Source organism: Stegostoma tigrinum, chromosome 2, assembly GCF_030684315.1.
Source record: "Stegostoma tigrinum isolate sSteTig4 chromosome 2, sSteTig4.hap1, whole genome shotgun sequence".
Classification (NCBI taxonomy): domain Eukaryota; kingdom Metazoa; phylum Chordata; class Chondrichthyes; order Orectolobiformes; family Stegostomatidae; genus Stegostoma; species Stegostoma tigrinum.
This window is the reverse complement of record NC_081355.1, coordinates 31057557-31077463: the sequence shown is the minus strand read 5'-3', so window position 1 is coordinate 31077463 and position 19907 is coordinate 31057557. Positions and strand designations below refer to the sequence as shown.

The 19907-nt window shown below is 42.2% G+C and overlaps 1 protein-coding gene across 5 annotated transcripts in view; it reads left to right on the top strand.

Moving 5' to 3' along the window:
- Positions 1 to 19907, top strand: part of cdkal1 (CDK5 regulatory subunit associated protein 1-like 1) — a 620961-nt gene that overhangs the window by 218511 nt on the left and 382543 nt on the right. For all 5 annotated transcript variants that reach the window (XM_059653106.1, XM_048562402.2, XM_048562395.2 and 2 more), the window contains 2 exons: positions 2371 to 2491; positions 19553 to 19656. In XM_059653106.1, the coding sequence (XP_059509089.1) occupies positions 2371 to 2491; positions 19553 to 19656 (225 nt within the window). The remainder of the gene's footprint in view (positions 1 to 2370; positions 2492 to 19552; positions 19657 to 19907) is intronic.

The following is a 19907-nucleotide window of genomic DNA, read 5'->3' as shown; positions in this document are numbered from 1 at the left end:
AGCAACTCCTATCTTCAGAAATACAAGCGTAATTAATGTATGGGAATGCCACCACTTGCACATTCCCCTCCAAGCTACACATCATCCTGACTTGGCCATTCCTTCAGTATTGCTGACCCACAGTTCTGCAAATCTTTTCTTAATAGCATTGTTTGTGTGGCTGACCACATGTACTGCAGTCCAAGAAGATGTCTCACCATTATTTACTCAAGGGTAACTAGGGATGGACAACAAATATTGGAGTGCCTATATTCTGTGAATGAATGAATAAAATCTGATGATTAAGCACATGACTAATTGCGTCTTGAGTATGAGCACGAGTTCATTCAAATGCAACCTGCGAGTTCATCGCAATTGTTCACTGCAGTTTGAGAGTATACTTTTCATGCTACATAAGATAAGGTTATTTCCGTCCAAAAATTCCTTAATAGTTTGAAATACCACTGTTGTTTGGAAATATGGGCTACAGTATGAAGTGTACAAAGTTGGCTGTACACTGCATCTTTGCTCACAGTACTGGTTTTGAGTTGTGAAAGAAACTTAACAAAATTTCCCAATTCTTACAAATGAATCTTTAAATTTGAAAAGTTGACATTTTTTTGAAGTGAATATTTATGATGCATCAAACCAGTAAAGTCTGTCTGAAACAAGTGAGAACACAGTGCATTCATGAACATTTTCTAATTTTAATATACCCCTCGATATGCCTAAACGTATAAGAGGAAGTTGGATAAACAGCCAGCATTTTCATTTTTGGAACTGTTGTAGACTAGAAAACAGCCACTCTAGACTGATATTGAAGTTTTGCTCCTTGCAGTTGCAGTTCTCTTGATAACTCATTTACATTCCATGAGATACACAGTGTAAAATTTGGTGACATGGCAGTGATACCATGCCTGTCAGCTACATGCTGCTGGGGTTTTACCAGGCAGTTTTCCTGCACTTGAGTAGAAAGAGGCCCGAATCTGGTCAATCAATGGCCGTTTATGGGCCTTTTCCATGCAGCAGCCTAGGCCCAAGCAATGTGGTGAGGCCACCAATTAAACCCTTGGAGCTGAGAGAAAAGTCCAGCTTGTTGAGGAAAAAGGACCTCCTTTCCTCATGGTTGTACCTACCTCTGAATGTCCTATGCTGGCCTCCTGATCCCCACCTTAAAAATATACTAGATGATAGTCTTTGGGAAATGTCTGCAGTGCCTGCTGTAGCTATCATTCCCGGTTGCTGAGGTTGAAGAATTGCCTTTTGTTTGGCTGAGCGCTTTGAACTACTTATTGCAGAGCCAGACATAAAATCAGCTTATGACTTCACTGTCACGCAGAGGTGGACTTAGTCATTATTTTGGAAGTTGACGTGGGCCCCCTGCCTGTGAATGATTTCATCTGTGGAATCTAAACATAATGGGTGGTGGAAGTAACGTATAAGACAAAAAGAAAGAAATAAAAGAAGTGTCATAATAGAGGTGAAAATTCTTACAACATTTAGAAAGCCTCAAAGGTCACCTTGACATTTATCAAGCCTGGCTAAGTCGTGCAAGATGAAGTATAGGCAGAGAGGTTCAAGGCATCTATTAGAAGTTGAAAGGTGATGAGGTTGATCTGGTGTTGAATGCAACATTTGTGAAGGGAATGCTGTCTGCTCTTCCAAAGTAGCATCCAAAAATTACATTTCTATGACTTTACTTGTTGTGCTTGAAATGGACTAATCACTGTAACTTGCTCAAAAGGGACTATCAAACAAATGAATATTCATTATCTTTGCTGCTGATTTGTACTTGGGGTCAGTTAGAGGATAATTTTCCAAAATGTAATTCTACAATCTGGATCTACACCTCTAAGATATATTTTACAAAGATAAAATGGCATAAAATAGAAGAAACTAATCTTTTCATGCCATGTAATATCACTGAAATTTTATTCATATTCCCTCGGATTTTATTCAGCATCATATTACTTTCAATAATTACTTTTTTGTAAAACAGTCAGATTTTTTCATAAAAGTTTAGTGTTCTTACAAGTCATGTAATTAAGTTTTCAAAAAAAAAGCCAAACCTATAAATCCACAATGACTTGCCCTCCAAAGAGTTGTTATTAAGCGATATACAACTGAAAACTAACAAGTTGGAACATTTTGATGTATTTACTTGTTCTATGATATCCAACTATTAGTAAACCAGTAAATTTAACTTTGAGAGAATAATTACTAAATTTGGCTATTTTAAATAGAAATACAAAAATAGGAATACAAGTGGTGTTGATGTTTTAACATAATTTAGAGATTTCTTGACCTGTTTTTCACAAGTAACAATTGTGATTTTAATTTGAACTTGCTGAAAAAACGCGTGGTAACCATTTTAAAAAATTTTGTTTAAAGGTCACTCTGTGAGACTATTGGGCCAGAAGAAGGATAAGGGTAAACGACTCGGCGGAGCTCGACTAGATTTGCCAAAGATAAGAAAAAACCCATTGATAGAAATAATTTCTGTGAACACTGGGTAAGTTTCTTTAACACAAACTTTTTGTACATTCATAGTACTTAAAGACGCAATTTTATTTGCCAGTACATTCATGGTACTTAAAGATGCAATTTTATTTGCCAGTGCTCTGGCACACCAGTTTGCAGTGTGAAATACTCCATGAAGCATGTGTTGTGTTTGAAATTGTACAATGGGTTTAAGCCATTAGTGAATTTTCTTCCATAATTTTTTTAATTCATAAAAGATGATGTCAATACCAATTTTCAACCATGAAGTAATACATTTCAAGGTGATTAAAACACTCTGCTCAATTTGATAACAATTTTAGTGAACCTGACTGAAGAATTAAGTCGGCAACACACCTCAAGATTTGAAAGCATTTGTTATGGAACTCTGATCACTTACGTAAAATCATTTGCTTTTCTTCTTTAATTGGCTAGTGTTCCATAAAGATTTGTGTTAGGTCCACCTGTTTGTCATTTATGTAAATGATTTAGATTAGAATATAGAAAGCATGGTTTGAAAGTTTATGGTGGACACCAAATTGGTGGTATAGTGGGCAGTGAAGAAGGCTACCTATGATTACAACAAGATTTTAATCAGCTGGGTCAATGGGATGGAGAGTGACAGAAGGAATTTAATTTGGATAAATGCACAATATTGTATTTTGGCAAAAGGAGTAAGTGCAGGACTTAGACAATTAAAAGTAGGGCCTTGGGATAGTGCTCCAGAACTGAGACCAAGGGATTCAAGTACATAATTCTTTAAAGTTTGCATCACATATAGACAGGGTGGTTACAAACACATTTAGCATGCCTACCTTCATTGTTCAGATCTGTAAATATAGGGGATGGGTGTTGTGTTGAGCTTGTACAGGATGTTGGTGAGGCCTGCTCTTGAATACTGTGTCCAGTTCTGGTTGTCCTGTTGTAGGAAGCATATTATTAAGCTGGAGAGGGTTCAGGAAAGGCTCACCAGGATGTTGCTGGGAATGGAGGATTTGAGTTGAGAAGAGACTAGATAGGCTGGGACTTTTCTCACTGCAGCATAGGGGATTGAAAAGTGACCTTTTCGTGGTTTGTAAAGCCATGAGGGGTATAGATAAGGTGAATGTTAGGTATCTTTTCCCTAGGGTGGGAGATTTCAAGACTAGGGGCGTATTTTTATGGTGAGAAGAGAAAGATTTTAAAAAAGATGATGGGGGCAACCTTTTTACACAGAGAGTGGTTTGTTTTGAATGAACTTTGAGGAAATGGTGGATGCAGGTACAGCTGCAACATTTAAATGATGTTTAGATAAGCACATGAATAAGAAATGTTTGGATGGATGTGGGCCAAGAGCAGGCAGGTGGGACTAGTTTTGTTTGGGCTAATGGTCAGCATGGACTGTTTGGACCGAAGGGCCTGTTTCCATGCTCAGTGACGGTAAAATGTTGTAGTAAGATTTTAATGTGTTTGTGTCATTCATGTTAAAAGCGGCTGCATGGAATTTGACAAAAGACATTCCAAAAATATAAACAAATTAGTAGCAATGTACTGTGGAATCCAGTTTTTCATCAGTATTTCTCTTTTAAGTTTATTTCCTTTGAGCTCACGTAGGTTGGAATTTGAATTATTCTTTTGTTTTCCAGTAGTTCACATATCTTCTAGTGTAAAGCAGAACTTTGAGCTGATAAATGTGACTGACTATATATGCAGATACAATACTTCAGAAAACTTCTGTCTACTTTTTCTCTGCTCCACAATGGGACATCAGTGAGTATAGTTGTTGCACAGATTTCATATTGATATTAACTATGGCAACCTGTGGAATTTGAATTAAGTTAAAAAATCAGAGTCTCCGAATTCTTTGACAGGTAATTTATTACCTGTTTTCCCAATGCCTTTCTAAGCATCTATAAGTAACAGGTTAGGAGGGAGATGGAATATGCTGCACTTAGCTGGATGAACACAGCTCCATCAACACTCAGGAAGCTTAACACCACGCAGGACAAAGCCGTCTACTTGATCATTACTCCATCCACTACCTTCAGTGTTCATTCCCTTCACCACCGACCGCACAGTAGCAGGAGCATGCCTTTTATAAGGTGCAGTAGCCCCTTCCATACAGTTGATTCCTAAAATCTCAAAAGATGAGGGCAGCAGAGGCAGAGGAACTCCACCAACTGCAAGTTCCCCTTCAAATCGCACACCATCCTGACTATAAACTATATCATCATTGTTGTTGGTCAAAAGCTTGGAACTCCCTTACTAATGGTGCTGAGGCTATCCCTACATCCAAAGATGAGAGCTCAGCACCTCCAGAAAAATTACAAATGTGCAATAAATGCTGGCCCAGCCAGTGATACTCAGATCCCATGAAGAGATAACAATAAAGGCTAACAAGATGTTTCAGTCTTTTGCACTGTTGCTTTAAAACACAAAACTGTTAATACTTGGTGATAACAAGGTGTAGAGCTGGATGAACATGGAAGGCCAAACAGCATCAGAAGAGCAGGAAAGCTGACGTTGAAGAAGGATCTAGGCCCGAAACATTAGTTTTCCTGCTCCTCTGATGCTGCTTGGCCTGCTGTGTTGTCCAGCTGTACACCTTGTTATCTCAGATTCTCCAGCATCTGCAGTTCCTACTATCACTGTTAATATTTAACTGCATTGATGATATGGAAGACTCTCCAAGGCAATGCACTAAGCAGAGAAAGAGTACTGTGTTATGCAGAGCTAACCCCCTGTGTTTTTCAGTGCCTGCTACTGTATGAGATCTGGACACTTCATGGGGCTTTTTTTAAGAATATATTTGTAGGCAATTTGGGTTATGTCAAGGTTTCCTCAGCTATCTGAAAGTGATGCTTAACGCATTTGTGTACATCCCCATATGATCCGTGTTATTATTTTACTGTACTTAGGAAGAAATTGTCACTTTTTAGCAGTGTCTCAACTGCAGTCCTAAAAACTGACTCTAAACTTATTAAAGCTTATGTAATTGCATACATTACTATGAAATGAAGAAACCTAAATATGTGTTTCACTTGAAAGCCAGACTTGATGTTTTCTGATAAGTTCGAACTCTACACGAGCAGGATTATTTATTCTGAAAATGTTATATGACTTTTTCAAAATGCACATGTAGAATTTTCATCTCAATGTTGGTTTTGTTGTATGCATTTGTTTTTACACTTTATTGGGAGAAAGGTCAAGGTTAAATTGTCTCATGTAAGTAAAACTAATCTTCATTGTTTTATCTGCAACAAAGGTTGATATAAGAGAAGAGATGAAGTTATAATTCATACCTGACAATGTGTTGATTGCATACTTATACCTATCTTTCTTTATCTGTGAGGTCCAAAATTTATTTTTCCTTGTGTGAAAGTCAAATTGTATTTTCTGGCATTGTTCAGTTATACAAGCAATGTAACTCCAAGACAGTTTGCAAGTTGTAACTAAAATCTCCATAGAAAAGCTGAAACCTTTACACTTCTGTAAGCAATCATCCTGAGACAATCACAGCTACTGCACGAAGCCTTGTCCTATATGTTCGCAATCATTAAGTGAATCCCTATTTATAAATCATTATCTACTGTTGAAGCTGGTAAAGTTAACTAAATTGTTCTATTCTATTTCTGAACAATGAAATCTGAAAACTACATGTACTAGGTAAATTCGGGGAGATATACCTGAAATGAATTCACTTTTCTATGGCCTATTTTGGAACCAACTGCGATCTGTCCTTTGAGAGCCTCTTTACTTTTAAGTAGAAATATTTGAGACCCGAGAGATTTTTTTCTTCTGTTTAGAAACTGCTGATGTATCATGAAATATCAGAATTTTTGCAGGGCAGAAGAAGCATTTGGCCCATTGTGTTTGTGCTGTCTCTCCTGGGATCTTCTTACTTCATACGACTCCCTGTCTTCATGGAGCCCTTTAGGTTTTTTTTCTTTCCGGAAAAAAGACGAATTAGAATCACGGAATCGCGAAGTGTGGAAGCAGGCCATTCAGCCCATTGAATTCACACTGAACCTCCAAATGGCATCCTACCGGGATCCACGCCCCCAAGCCTATCCCTGTAACATGGCTAATCCACCTAAACCTGCACATCTTTGAACAGTAGGAGAAAACCAGAGCACATGGAGGAAACCCATGCAGGCACAGGGAGAACATGCAATCTCCACACAGAGAGTCACCCGAGGGTGGAATTGAATCTGGGTCCCTGGTGCTGTGAGACAGCAGTGCTAACCACTGAGGTACCATCCTTTCCTGAATGCTCCATTGCCCCTGTCTCCACTGCACTTTCAGGCAATGCGTTTTAGATGATAATCACCCACTACCTGAAAATCCTTTTCCTTCTATCTCTCGTACTTCTGTTGCTAATTACATATCTTAAATTCATACCTTCTTGTCCTTGATCCTTAAACTAGTGGGAACTTTTTTTTTCCTTTATCTGCACTGTTAGGACCCCACATGATTTAAATAAAACTCTCTCTTCTCCAAGGAAATTGGTTCTAATTTAGCCAATCAATTGTTATACCTCAAGCTTGTCATCCCCGGAAATATTCTTATGAATCATTTTTACACTCTCTAATCTCCTCATATCCTTCCTAAAGCAGGAAACTGAGAAATGGGTGCAATACTCCAAGCAATGTCATGAACAAGTTTAATGTAACTTCCTTGGCTCTGTCGTCTGTTCCCCTAATAGTAAAGCTTAGAATGCTGTGTGCCTTACAAAAAGGTCACATGTCAGGTGACACCAAACCATAGTCCAACAGGTTTATTTGAAATCTCAAACTTTCAGAGTACTGCTCCTTTACCAGGGCAGCACTCTGAAAGCTTGTGATTTCAAATAAACCTGTTGGGACTGTAACCTGGTGTTGTGTGATTTTTGACCTTGTCCGGCCGAGCCCAACATGGGTGCTTCTACGTCTTAATTACCTTATGAAATGCTCCCTCAGTCTAGCTTGCTATCTTCAGTGATTTATGCCTACATGTATAGATGTCTTTCTACACCCCTAGTAGAATTGTACTTTTTAAAAATGTTGTCTTGTCATTTTCTTCCCAGCAACGTTAATCAGTTCATACTTCCCTGTAATAGATTTCATTTGCCACCTGTCCACCCATTCCACCAACGCGTCTGTGTTCTTTTGCAGACAAAACTTAGCAGACCTGGCAGCATCTGTGGGTAAAAAGATGAGTCAAAATTTCTGGATTCTGAAGGAAGGTCACATCTGAAACGTTGACCTGCTGAATTTCTCCTGTAGTTTCTGTTTTTGTTTCAGATTTCCAGCATCTGAAATTCTTTGTTTTCTTCTTGATAATACCGTGCATTTCTAAATGCTCTCTATTACTTCCTTTAAAATAATTGTGAGTGGCACGGTGGCTCAGTGGTTAGCACTGCAACCTCGCAGCACCAGGGACTTGGGTTCAATTCCAGCCTCGGGCGACTGTCTGTGTGGAGTTTGCACATTCTCCCCTTGTCTGCGTGGGTTTCCTCCGGGTGCTTCGGTTTCCTTCCACAGTCCAAAGATGTGCAGGTTAGGTGGATCGGCCGTGCTAAATTGCCCGTTGTGTTCAGGGGTTGGTGGGTTATGGGGTATGGGTCTGGGCGGGATTCTTCAAGGGGCGGTGTGGACTTGTTGGGCCGAAGGGCCTGTTTCCACACTGTAGGGAATCCAGTCTAATCTATACTATAATTATTTTAGTTACGGTATTCCCAGGTTTTGTATCATTGGAAAATTTTGAAATTGTGTCCTGTACACCAGGTTACCTATCAGGAAGATGAAAGGTCCCAGTACCATCCCCTGGAAATTGCACTGTTATGAAGAACATCTCTTGACCACTGCCCTTGTTACCTGTCACTTAAACAATTTTGTATTCATTTATTACTGTTGTCATATTTCGTTGCCACTTTTTTGTGACTTGCTCACTCAGAAAAGTTTACAAATAGTGAACCTTTCAATTTTTTTATGATTGTTTTGCCACTCTGCTTCAAGTTAGTATTTTTGTATGTAAGATCTAGCTGCGATCATTACAGCTAATACATTATTCTGTATAGTAAAGTGCATCAAATGGTCTTGTAAATTCAGCCACGTTCTATCTATTCAAAAAACTTAAGCAACAGTTGAGATCAGGAAGTACAAATAGCGTAAAACTGAGTGCATAACTAGTGCAATATCATATATATTTATGAACTGTAAACCATAGCAAACAATTTGTATTAGTTTATTCAAATGAATCTGTTAATCAGTATTATTTTGAGCTATTTATTAAGCAAACCAACCCTTTTGTGTGGTGAGAGAGAGAGAGAGAGAGAGATAACAAAATGTGAAGTTGGATGAACACAGCAGGCCAAGCAGCTTCTCAGGAGCACAAAAGCTGACGTTTCGGGCCTAGACCCTTCATCAGAGAGGGGGATGGAGAGAGGGTTCTGAAATAAATGGGGAGAGAAGGGGAGGTGGACATAAGATGGATACAGGAGAAGATAGGTGGAGAGGAGAGTATAGGTCGGGAGGGGATAGGTCAGTCCAGGGAGGATGGACAGAGCAAGGAGGCGGGATGAGGTTAGTAGGTGGGAAATGGAGGTGCGGCTTGAGGTGGGAGGAGGGGAGAGGTGAGAGGAAGAACAGGTTAGGGAGGCGGGGACGAGCTGGGCTGATTTTGTGATGCAGTGGGGGGAGGGGATGAGCTGGGCTGGTTTTGGGATGCAGTGGGGAAGGGGCAGATTTTGAAGCTCCACGTTGATACCATTGGGCTGCAGGCTTCCCAAACGGAACATGAGTTGCTGTTCCTGCAACCTTCGAGTGGCAACATTGTGGCACTTCAGGAGGTCCATGATGGACATGTCGTCTAAGGAATGGGAGAGGGAGTTAAAATGGTTTGCGACTGGGAGTTGCAGTTGTTTATTGCGAACCGATTCCTCCCCCTCCCCCACTGCATCAGTGTGGAGCTGGAGGAACACCGCAGGCTAAGTAGCATCAGAGGAGCAGGAAAGTTGATGATTCGAGTCAGGACCCTTCTTCAGAAATGGGCAAGGGAGCTGAGAACTGGGAAATAAGTAGGGAGTGGAGGATGGGGCTGGGGAAGATAGTTGGGATGGTGATAGGTGAATATAGGTTGTGAGTTGTGGCGATTGGTCAGTGGGATGGGTGGGGCGGATTGGTGGGAGAGTTTGTGTCAGATCAAGGACGCAGGGATGAAAGGGAGGGTTGGACATGGGTTGAGGCCCAGGATGGGGAGATTTTAAAACTTTGAATTCTGTGTTCAGGCCATAGGGCTGTAGGCTCCCGAGGCAGCATATAAGGTGTTGCTCCTCCAGTTTGCATGTGGTGTCATTGTGACATTGGAGGAGGCCCAGGATGAACATGAGCCTGCCTGTTTCCCTGCTACATTGATGACTCTATCAGTGCTGCCTCGTGCCCCCATGAAGAGCTTGAACAGTGCATCAACCTTACTAACACCTTCACTCCAATGTCAAATTCACCTGGACCATCTCTAATACCTCCCTCTCCTTCCTGGACCTCTCTGTCCCCATCTCCGGTAATCATCTTGAAACTGACATCTCTTTCAAGCCTACTGACTCTCACAGCTACCTGGACTACACCAACTCTCACCCACCCGCTTGCAAGAATGCGATCCTTTATTCCCAATTCCTCTGCCTGTGCCACATCTGCTCCCAAAATGGAGTTTTCCACTGCTGGACATCCCAGATATCCTCCTATTTCAAGGACCACAACTTTCCCCCATCTGGTGATCAAAAATGCCCTTAACTGCATGTCTTGCATTTCTGGCACTTCTGCCCTCAAACTCCCTCTACTCAACAAAAATAAAACAGAATCCCCCTTGTCCTCACATATCACCCCAACAACCTCTGCATCGAGCATATCATTCTGCTGCATATCTCCTCTGCCATCTAAAATCTGACCCCATGATCAAAGAGTTATTTCCTTCCCCACCTCTATCTGCCTTTTGTCAGGACCGCTCACTCTGATACTCCCCCGTCCACTCCACACTCCCCACTAACCCCACCACACCTGGCACCTTGCTCTGAAACCGCAGAAAGTACTACAGCTCCCCCCACCTCCCCCCTCACCTCCATTCAAAGCGTGAAGCAAACCTTTCATACCAGAGAGAGGTTCACCTCTGCAACTGTCAACTTGGTCTACTGTATCTGCTGCTCCTAACATGGCCTCCTCTATATCGGTGAGACCATTTTGTAGAGCATCTGCGCTCTGTATGCAATAAACAACAACACCTTCTAGTCATCAACCATTATAAACTCCCAACCCAACACAACCCAAAGTGATATGTCCATTCTGGGCCTCCTCCAGTGCCACAATGACAGTGCACACAAACTGGAGGAGCAACACCTCATGTTACACTTTGTGAGCCTACAGCCTGATGGCCTAAACATGGAATTCACTAGTTTTAAAATCTCTCTACCCCCAGCCATATCCCATACTCCAACCTCCTGTCATCCCTGCCCCCTTAACCTGACACAACCTGTCCATCATCTTTCCCACCTATCTGCCCACCCATCCCACTGACCAATACCCACCACTGCCTATCTACACTTACCTATCAGCACCCCACCTATCTGCCCTAGCCGCACCCTTCCTTTCTCTAAATATTTCCCAGCTCCCTTCCCCACTCCCCATTTCTGAAGAAGAGTCTTGATACAAAATATCAATTTTCCTGCTCCTCTGATGCTGCTCGGTCTGCTGTGTTCCTCCACCATCAGACTGTGTTAGGCTCTTGCAGTTCTTGCTATCTCTGGTCTATAGTTTTCTGTGTTTTGTTGCCTTTTTGTTGAATAAGGGAAGTACTTTCACTGTTTTAAAGTTTGCATGATTTCAGTTACAACTGGATCGATTCATTTGATTGTACAAACATTGGCTTTGAATTTTGGCCACCTGTCACATTCTGGTGCTTGAGTTAACCTTCAAGAAACATACTCGCGAAGACCGACTGATCTCTGTGGAATGCACTTCACTTTTGTATTAATTTTAGAACCAACTATATATACCATCAGTGATTACATCGAGCAGACTAAGCAACCTATCACATTAAAGGATTTTTGCAGACTACCAACATAAAAGTATAAGTACCCTGAACACAAGGCTCTGCATGATAGTCTAATTAGTAAAGTTAGGTCACGTGGGATTCAGGGTGATTTTGCCAATTGGATACATAATTGGCTTAACAAGAGACAGTGAGGTGAAGGGTTGCTTTTCAGAGTAGGCCTGTCAGCAGCAGTGTTCCACTGGGATTGGTTCTGTGTCCTGTTTTGTCATTTCTATAAATGATTTGGATGAGAACATAGAAGGGGTGGTTGGTAAGTTTGTGGACGATATGAAAATTGTTTCAGTAGACAGTGAAGAAGGCTTCCTAAGATTACAAAACCTTGACCAAATTGGTCATTGGGCTGAAAAATGGCAGACGGATTTCAATCTGGATAAGTGCGAGGTTTTGCACTTTGGTACATCAAACAGAGTTAGGACTTACACAGTTAATGGTAGGGCCTTGGGTAGTGCTTAGAACAAAGGGACTTCGTGGTTCAGGCACTTAATTCCTTGAAGTTTGCGTCATATATAGCCACGATAGTTAAAAAAGCATTTAGCATGCTTGTCTTCGTTACTCAGTCCTTTGAGTATAGTAGTTGGGAGGTCATGTTCTGGTTGTACAGAATATTAGTGAGGCCCCTTGAGGAGTACTGTGTCCAGTTCTGGTTGCCCAGTTAAAGGAAGGATATTATTAAGCTGAAGAGAGTTCAGGAGAGATTTAACAGGATGTCGCTACGTATGGAAGGTTTGAGTTATAAAGAAAAGCTGGATAGGCTGGGACTTACACATTGGAGCACTGGAGGTTGAGAGGTGGCCTACAGAAATTTACAAAAACATAAGGGGGCATAAACTCACATTTTATTATCTTGGAATCTCCAGCATCTGCAGTTCCCATTATCTCTAATACTATTTTAACCTCACTGCGAAGCCTCTTCCAGGGATGCCTAACCTGAAGAAGTTACCCTCCTCCCTCCGGACCAACCTCAGGGAATCTACTCTCCATCTTCGGTCCGCCTCCCCCTCTCTCCCTATTTATTCCAGTTCCCTCCCCCCATCCCCCTCTCTGATGAAGGGTCTAGGCCCGAAACGTCAGCTTTTGTGCTCCTGAGATGCTGCTTGGCCTGCTGTGTTCATCCAGCCTCACATTTTATTATCTTGGAATCTCCAGCATCTGCAGTTCCCATTATCTCTGATACTATTTTAACCTCACTGCGAAGCCTCTTCCAGGGATGCCTAACCTGAAGAAGTTACCCTCCTCCCTCCGGACCAACCTCAGGGAATCTACTCTCCATTTTCGGTCCGCCTCCCCCTCTCTCCCTATTTATTCCAGTTCCCTCCCCCCATCCCCCTCTCTGATGAAGGGTCTAGGCCCGAAACGTCAGCTTTTGTGCTCCTGAGATGCTGCTTGGCCTGCTGTGTTCATCCAGCCTCACATTTTATTATCTTGGAATCTCCAGCATCTGCAGTTCCCATTATCTCTGATACTATTTTAACCTCACTGCGAAGCCTCTTCCAGGGATACCTAACCTGAAGAAGTTACCCTCCTCCCTCCGGACCAACCTCAGGGAATCTACTCTCCATCTTCGGTCCGCCTCCCCCTCTCTCCCTATTTATTCCAGTTCCCTCCCCCCATCCCCCTCTCTGATGAAGGGTCTAGGCCCGAAACGTCAGCTTTTGTGCTCCTGAGATGCTGCTTGGCCTGCTGTGTTCATCCAGCCTCACATTTTATTATCTTGGAATCTCCAGCATCTGCAGTTCCCATTATCTCTGATACTATTTTAACCTCACTGCGAAGCCTCTTCCAGGGATGCCTAACCTGAAGAAGTTACCCTCCTCCCTCCGGACCAACCTCAGGGAATCTACTCTCCATCTTCGGTCCGCCTCCCCCTCTCTCCCTATTTATTCCAGTTCCCTCCCCCCATCCCCCTCTCTGATGAAGGGTCTAGGCCCGAAACGTCAGCTTTTGTGCTCCTGAGATGCTGCTTGGCCTGCTGTGTTCATCCAGCCTCACATTTTATTATCTTGGAATCTCCAGCATCTGCAGTTCCCATTATCTCTGATACTATTTTAACCTCACTGCGAAGCCTCTTCCAGGGATGCCTAACCTGAAGAAGTTACCCTCCTCCCTCTGGACCAACCTCAGGGAATCTACTCTCCATTTTCGGTCCGCCTCCCCCTCTCTCCCTATTTATTCCAGTTCCCTCCCCCCATCCCCCTCTCTGATGAAGGGTCTAGGCCCGAAACGTCAGCTTTTGTGCTCCTGAGATGCTGCTTGGCCTGCTGTGTTCATCCAGCCTCACATTTTATTATCTTGGAATCTCCAGCATCTGCAGTTCCCATTATCTCTGATACTATTTTAACCTCACTGCGAAGCCTCTTCCAGGGATACCTAACCTGAAGAAGTTACCCTCCTCCCTCCGGACCAACCTCAGGGAATCTACTCTCCATCTTCGGTCCGCCTCCCCCTCTCTCCCTATTTATTCCAGTTCCCTCCCCCCATCCCCCTCTCTGATGAAGGGTCTAGGCCCGAAACGTCAGCTTTTGTGCTCCTGAGATGCTGCTTGGCCTGCTGTGTTCATCCAGCCTCACATTTTATTATCTTGGAATCTCCAGCATCTGCAGTTCCCATTATCTCTCTTGGATTAATGGTAGTTGTTTTTTCTCTAGGACAGGGGTTTCAAAAGTAGGGAGTGCATTTTAAAGGTGAGAGGAAAAAGATTTCAAAAAAATTCATGAGGGACAATTTTTTTTAACACAGAAGACAGTTTGTGGGTAGAATGAACTTCCTAAGGAAGTGTTGGATTGAGCTCAATTATGGTTAAAAGACATTTCGATAAGTACAAGGATGTGAAAGACTTGGAGGGATAGGGGTCAGGAGCAGGCAGGCTGGACTAGTTTTCTTTTGGTTATGTTCAGGGCGGGGGCATGGACTGGTTGGACTGAAAGGTGTGTTTCTATGCTGCAGGACTCCTCCTTTTGGAAGATTTATTTCTCATTGGAATGTATCTGCTATATTCTGAAAAATCACCTTAAAATGCCTGCCTCAGTACCTCTGTTGACTGATCCCTTAACCTAATCTGCCATTTCACTTTAGCTAATTCTGCTTTCATGCCCCCTTAATTGCCTTTACTTACTTTTAAATTATTTGTTTTGGACCCAGTCTTCTCCCACAAACTGAAGGTAAGATTCAATCAAATATGGTTGTTCCTTCATATAGGCACCTTTGCTATTAATTCATCCTATTATGTTGCAGAATACCAGTTCTAGTATAGCCTGCTGTCTTGTTGGTTCTAAAATATAATGATCTAAGAAACTATCCTGAATTCTTCATCATGGCTATCTTTGTACCTCTAATTTTCTTCAGGCCAAATTTAGATTAAAATCTCAGATGATTATCACCTGTACTTTACTGACAAGCCCCCAGTAGTTCTTCATTTACACTTCATCTTGCTGTATAGCTCCTATCATGAAGAATGTGTAACATTCCCAATTACTTTTACAAGTGGTTCAACCCTTAAATCAACATTATACCTGAATACTCAGCACAGATCTGGAAACTTAAATATATTATTGGACCCTTCCTGTAAGTACAGTTATAAAATTGCATACCAAATTCAAATCAATCTTTTTTCAGTTCAAGTTGAAGAAAAAAATTTTGACTTGTTTATCAGTATCAGTGGCGTGCACTTTTGAAATGTTCTAACTTGTGCAAATACATGGTATGGGATGACAGCCTCCAGAAATGTTCTGCCAGCAACAACGCGTGTAATAATGGTCCTTTTAACAATTCTCAAGCAGTGAAGAAGCCATGGAGTTGTATAAATGTAGAAACTTTGTGAAACAAGTCCTCAATCATTGTATCAAAATGATCATTCAAAGCAAGCAATTTATAACGTGTTTCCTTGAAAATGTAGTCAACATAAAATATATTTACTGACTATAATTGCTACTTTTTTATTAACTAAGGTTTAACAGGCTTTCTAGACTTCTCGCAGTTTTTTTATATTCATTCATGGGATGGGAGTGTAACTAGCTGGTCCAGCATTTCATGCCCGTCACCAGTTGCGCTTGAGAAGGTGATGATGAACTATGTTCTTGAACTGCTGCAGTCCAGTGCTGTAGTTAGACCCACAATGCTGTGAGAGAGGGAATTCCAGAATTTTGATTTAGCACTAGCGAAGGAACAGTGATATATTTCCTGCTTGAGATGAGTGAGTATTGGTTGTGTCATCTCAATCCGCATGGACAAGGAGAACCACCACTTCAGTTGGGACAACACCAAGATCCTGGGACAGGCTAGGTAGAGACAAGCACGGGAATTCCTGGAAGCATGGCACTCCACAAAGCATGCTATTAATAAACACATTGAACTTGACCCCAAATACATTCCATGACAGAGGAAACTCGGAAGTGAGGCAAACCATTGCAACGGTCTCCAGAGTTTAAAAACCAGGCGGAAAAAACACACCGACGCTTCAACAGAGGCCGCACTGTGGATGTTACCAAGCATGGTAACGAAATGTCTGCAGAACGCCAAACCAGCTCGGCAGGCCAATCAACCTCAACACCTACAACCTGAGCTACAAATCTACTCCAAAACCTTATTGACTGTTTCTGGAGCTGCAGTTATCCATGCAAGTGGGGAGTTTTCTATCCTACTCCTGACATGTGCTTGTGGGCAGTCTTTGGGGAGTCAGCATGTAAGTTACTCCTGCAAAATCCTAGCCTTTGACTGGCTAGTCGAACCATTGTATTTATATAGTTAGTCCAGTTCTGTTCCTAGCCAACAAGCACTACCATGTTACTGGTAGTGGGAAATTCAGTCATTGAAACAGCTGAAGATGATTAGGTCTGGCGCAGTACACTGAGAACTCCTGCAGTGATGTCCTGGAGCTGAGATATCTGCCCTCCAACAACCAAAACCATCTTTCTATATGCCAGGTTTGACTCCAACCATAGCAGAGTTTATCCCTGATTCCCACCGACCCCAGTTTTGCTAGGGCTCCTTGATACCACACTTGGCCAAACATGGCCTTGATATGAAGAGCAGTTGCTCTCACCTCACCTCTCCTCTGGAATTCAATTCTTTTGTCCATGTTTGAATCAAGGCTGTCATAAAGCCAGGAGCTGATTTCCATCAAATAAATGAATCATAGCCTCTTTCCATATTTTATGGATTCTATTTGGCCCATCAAGTATACACTGATGCTCTGTTGAGCATTCCACTCCGACCCAGTGCTCTACCCTATTCCCATAATGCGGCATTTGTCATGGCGACTTCACCTACCCTACACATCCCTGGGCACGACAGGGAAACTTAGCATGGCCAATCTACCTAACCTGCTCATCTTTGGATGTGGGTCGAAACTGAAGCAGCCAGCGGAAACCCATGCAGACATAGGGAGAAGCGGCAAACTCTACATAGACAGCTGGAAGCTTAAATTCATTCCAAAAATCATGAACAAAATGATGACTGATAATTTTGGCCAACAGAAATAACTTGGAAAGCCCTAGCAGAACCTGAACTTGGTGTCAGGAAGGCGATTATTGCTGAGCGGGTACTTCTTGGTAGCACTGTTGATAACACCTTTTGTCACTTTACTGATGATCATGGTAAGTGGCTGAGTTGGATTTGTCTTGCCTTTTGTGTACACGACATACTTGGGCAAATTTGCTCATTGTTGAGTAGTTTTCTAGTTTTACTGGAAAAGCTTGGCTTGGGGTTCAGCAAGTTCTGGAGTATAAGTCTTCAAAGTTCTTGCTGAACTGTTGCCAGAGTCCTTGGCTTTTATCACATTCAGTGCCTTCAATGATTTTTTTTAATATCAGGTGGAGTGAGTCAAATTGGCTGAATACTTGCATTTGTAATGCTGAAGACCTCTGGAGGAGGTTGAGGTAGATCATCTACTCAGCAGTTCTGGCTGATCACTGTGAATGCTTCAGCCTTATCTTCCGTGCTGATGTGTTGCTCTCTCCTGTCATTGAGGATAGGGATAATTGTGCAGCTACTTCCATCAGTCGCGACTGGATGTGGGAGGACTCTAGAGATTAGATCTGATCCACTTGTTGTGGGGATTGCTTAGTTTTGTCTATCACTTGCTATTTCTATTGCTTGGTATACAAGTAGTTTTATTTGGTGGCTTCACCAGGTTGACACATCATTCTGAGGTATACCTGGTGCCGCTCCTGGCATGCCCTTCTACTCTCCATTGAACAAGTTGGTCCCTTGGTTGTAAAGTGGGGATATGCCATACCATGAGTTTGCAGATTGTGTCCATACAGGAGTATGATCCTGTTGCTAATGATGGCCCAGAAAGCCTCATGGATTCCTGGTTTTGAGTTGCTAGATTTGCTCGAAATGTGTCCCATTTAGCACTGTAGTAGTGCCACGCAATGTGACATAAGGTATGATCAGTGTAAGGTGCATCTTCCTCTTGACTGTGCAGTGGTTACTCTTCATGAATCTGTTATGGATGGACACATCTGTAACAGGCAGATTGAGGGTGAGATCTAGCATGTTTTTCCATCTTGTTGGTTACCTCATCACCTTCCACAGGCCCAGTTTTAGAACATAGAACATAGTACAGCACAACGCAGGCCCTTTGGCCCACGATGTTGTGCTGAACTTTTACCCTACATCTAACGTCTACTTAACCTCCATCCCTACCTTATACTATCATTCATATGCCTATCTATTAGCCACTTAAATGCCCCAAACGAGGCCGACTCCACTAACTTCTGCAACAATGCATTCCACGTCCCTACCACTCTGAGTAAAGAACCCACACCTGTGTTGCAACAGTATCCTTTAGGACCTGGCTTGAACTGCTAAGATTTAATAGTGTTGCTGCTGAGTCACTTGGTGTTGGACGTTGAAATTCAGTGTCCTTGCCATGCTCGGTCTTTCTTTGTTTTGTTGGAGGAGCACTGATTTGTCAGTTGAATGAGAATGGCACAGCAGGAGGTTTCCTGGCCCTATTTGACCTGATGCCATGAGACTTCATGACATCTGAGCTCTCAGGGCAACACCATCATGACTGTATACTACTGTGAAACCATTTCTGCTAGGCCTGTCTCGCCGGTGGAACAGGACATATCCCAGGCAGTGGTGGTGTCTGCTTTCAATTTCCATCTCCTCTCACCTTCACCTGGTCCCTTCCCTTCCTTGATATCTCTATTTCCATTTCTGGGGATGGGCTGACCAATAATATCCACTACAAAGCCAATGATTCCTCCTGTTATCTTGATTGTAATTCTCTTCAAGACACCGTGATGTTCTGTGGCTAACATCTTTGTCTCAGGCTTGCTGCCTTACTTCAGTGAAGGTCAGCAAATTTGGAAGAATTTTACCTCATTTTCGGCTTGGGAACCCTGCAGCCTTCTGGATTTTCGTATTGAGTTCAACAACTTCAGGACATTAGGACCTTGCCCACTGCTTTCCCTAACCTGCGCACACCATGCCTTGTCATTACTGGGTGGCTGCCACACACTACCAATGTCAACCACTAAAAATCCCCATTAACAACTGTTTGTTCCCCCAGACTGACCTTTGATAACTCCTTTGTTCAACTGTTTTTCTCTCTCCGTTTGGGGCCTGTCTTCACCTGTCATGTACTCTCCTCCCCTCTCCTCATCCCATCTTCTGTATAAAAACTATCCTTTTCTACCAGTTTTGAAGGAGTGTCACTGCACCCAAAACATTAACTCCAACTTCTCTCCACAGATACTGAACATTTCAAACAGTTTCTGTTTTTATTTCAGATTTCTAGCCCCTGCAGTTCTTTTGGTTTTTCGATAAAGCCAGTTTACCTAGTTAAGTTTATTAATAAAACATTGAGTTAGAGCTATCATTTTATAATAAACTGGAACATATATGATGTGTTAAAAGGTGACAATTCACTTAATTGCTAAAAAGTGTTTTAATTATACTTCACCTTCAAATTTTCCTTCTTCCCGGTCCTAATTTCCTGCCAGTTTACAGTGAATTTTAGTGACCCTTTTGAAGTAAATTTGAATTGTTCTTTCTATTACAGGTGCCTGAATGCTTGCACTTACTGTAAAACCAAGCATGCAAGAGGAGACCTGGCCAGTTACTCAGTTGCAGAACTAGTAGACAGAGCCATACAGTCGTTTCAAGGTAAATTTTAAGCTAGGACGCATTTGTGCAGTTTTTACATGTTTTTCCTAAGATATGGCAAAAGGCTGTTCTTTCCCAACTATGGTGATGTGTTTATGGTTTTAAAAGCGATAAGTGTAGCAATTTGCCACTTGTATTATTCCCGTATTTGGAAGCACAGGGTGTGTAGGTGGAGCAAATGATTTAACTTAGTACTTACAAATATATATTGCAAGCTCCTATGGAAATCAGATAGCTTTGTTTGGTACATT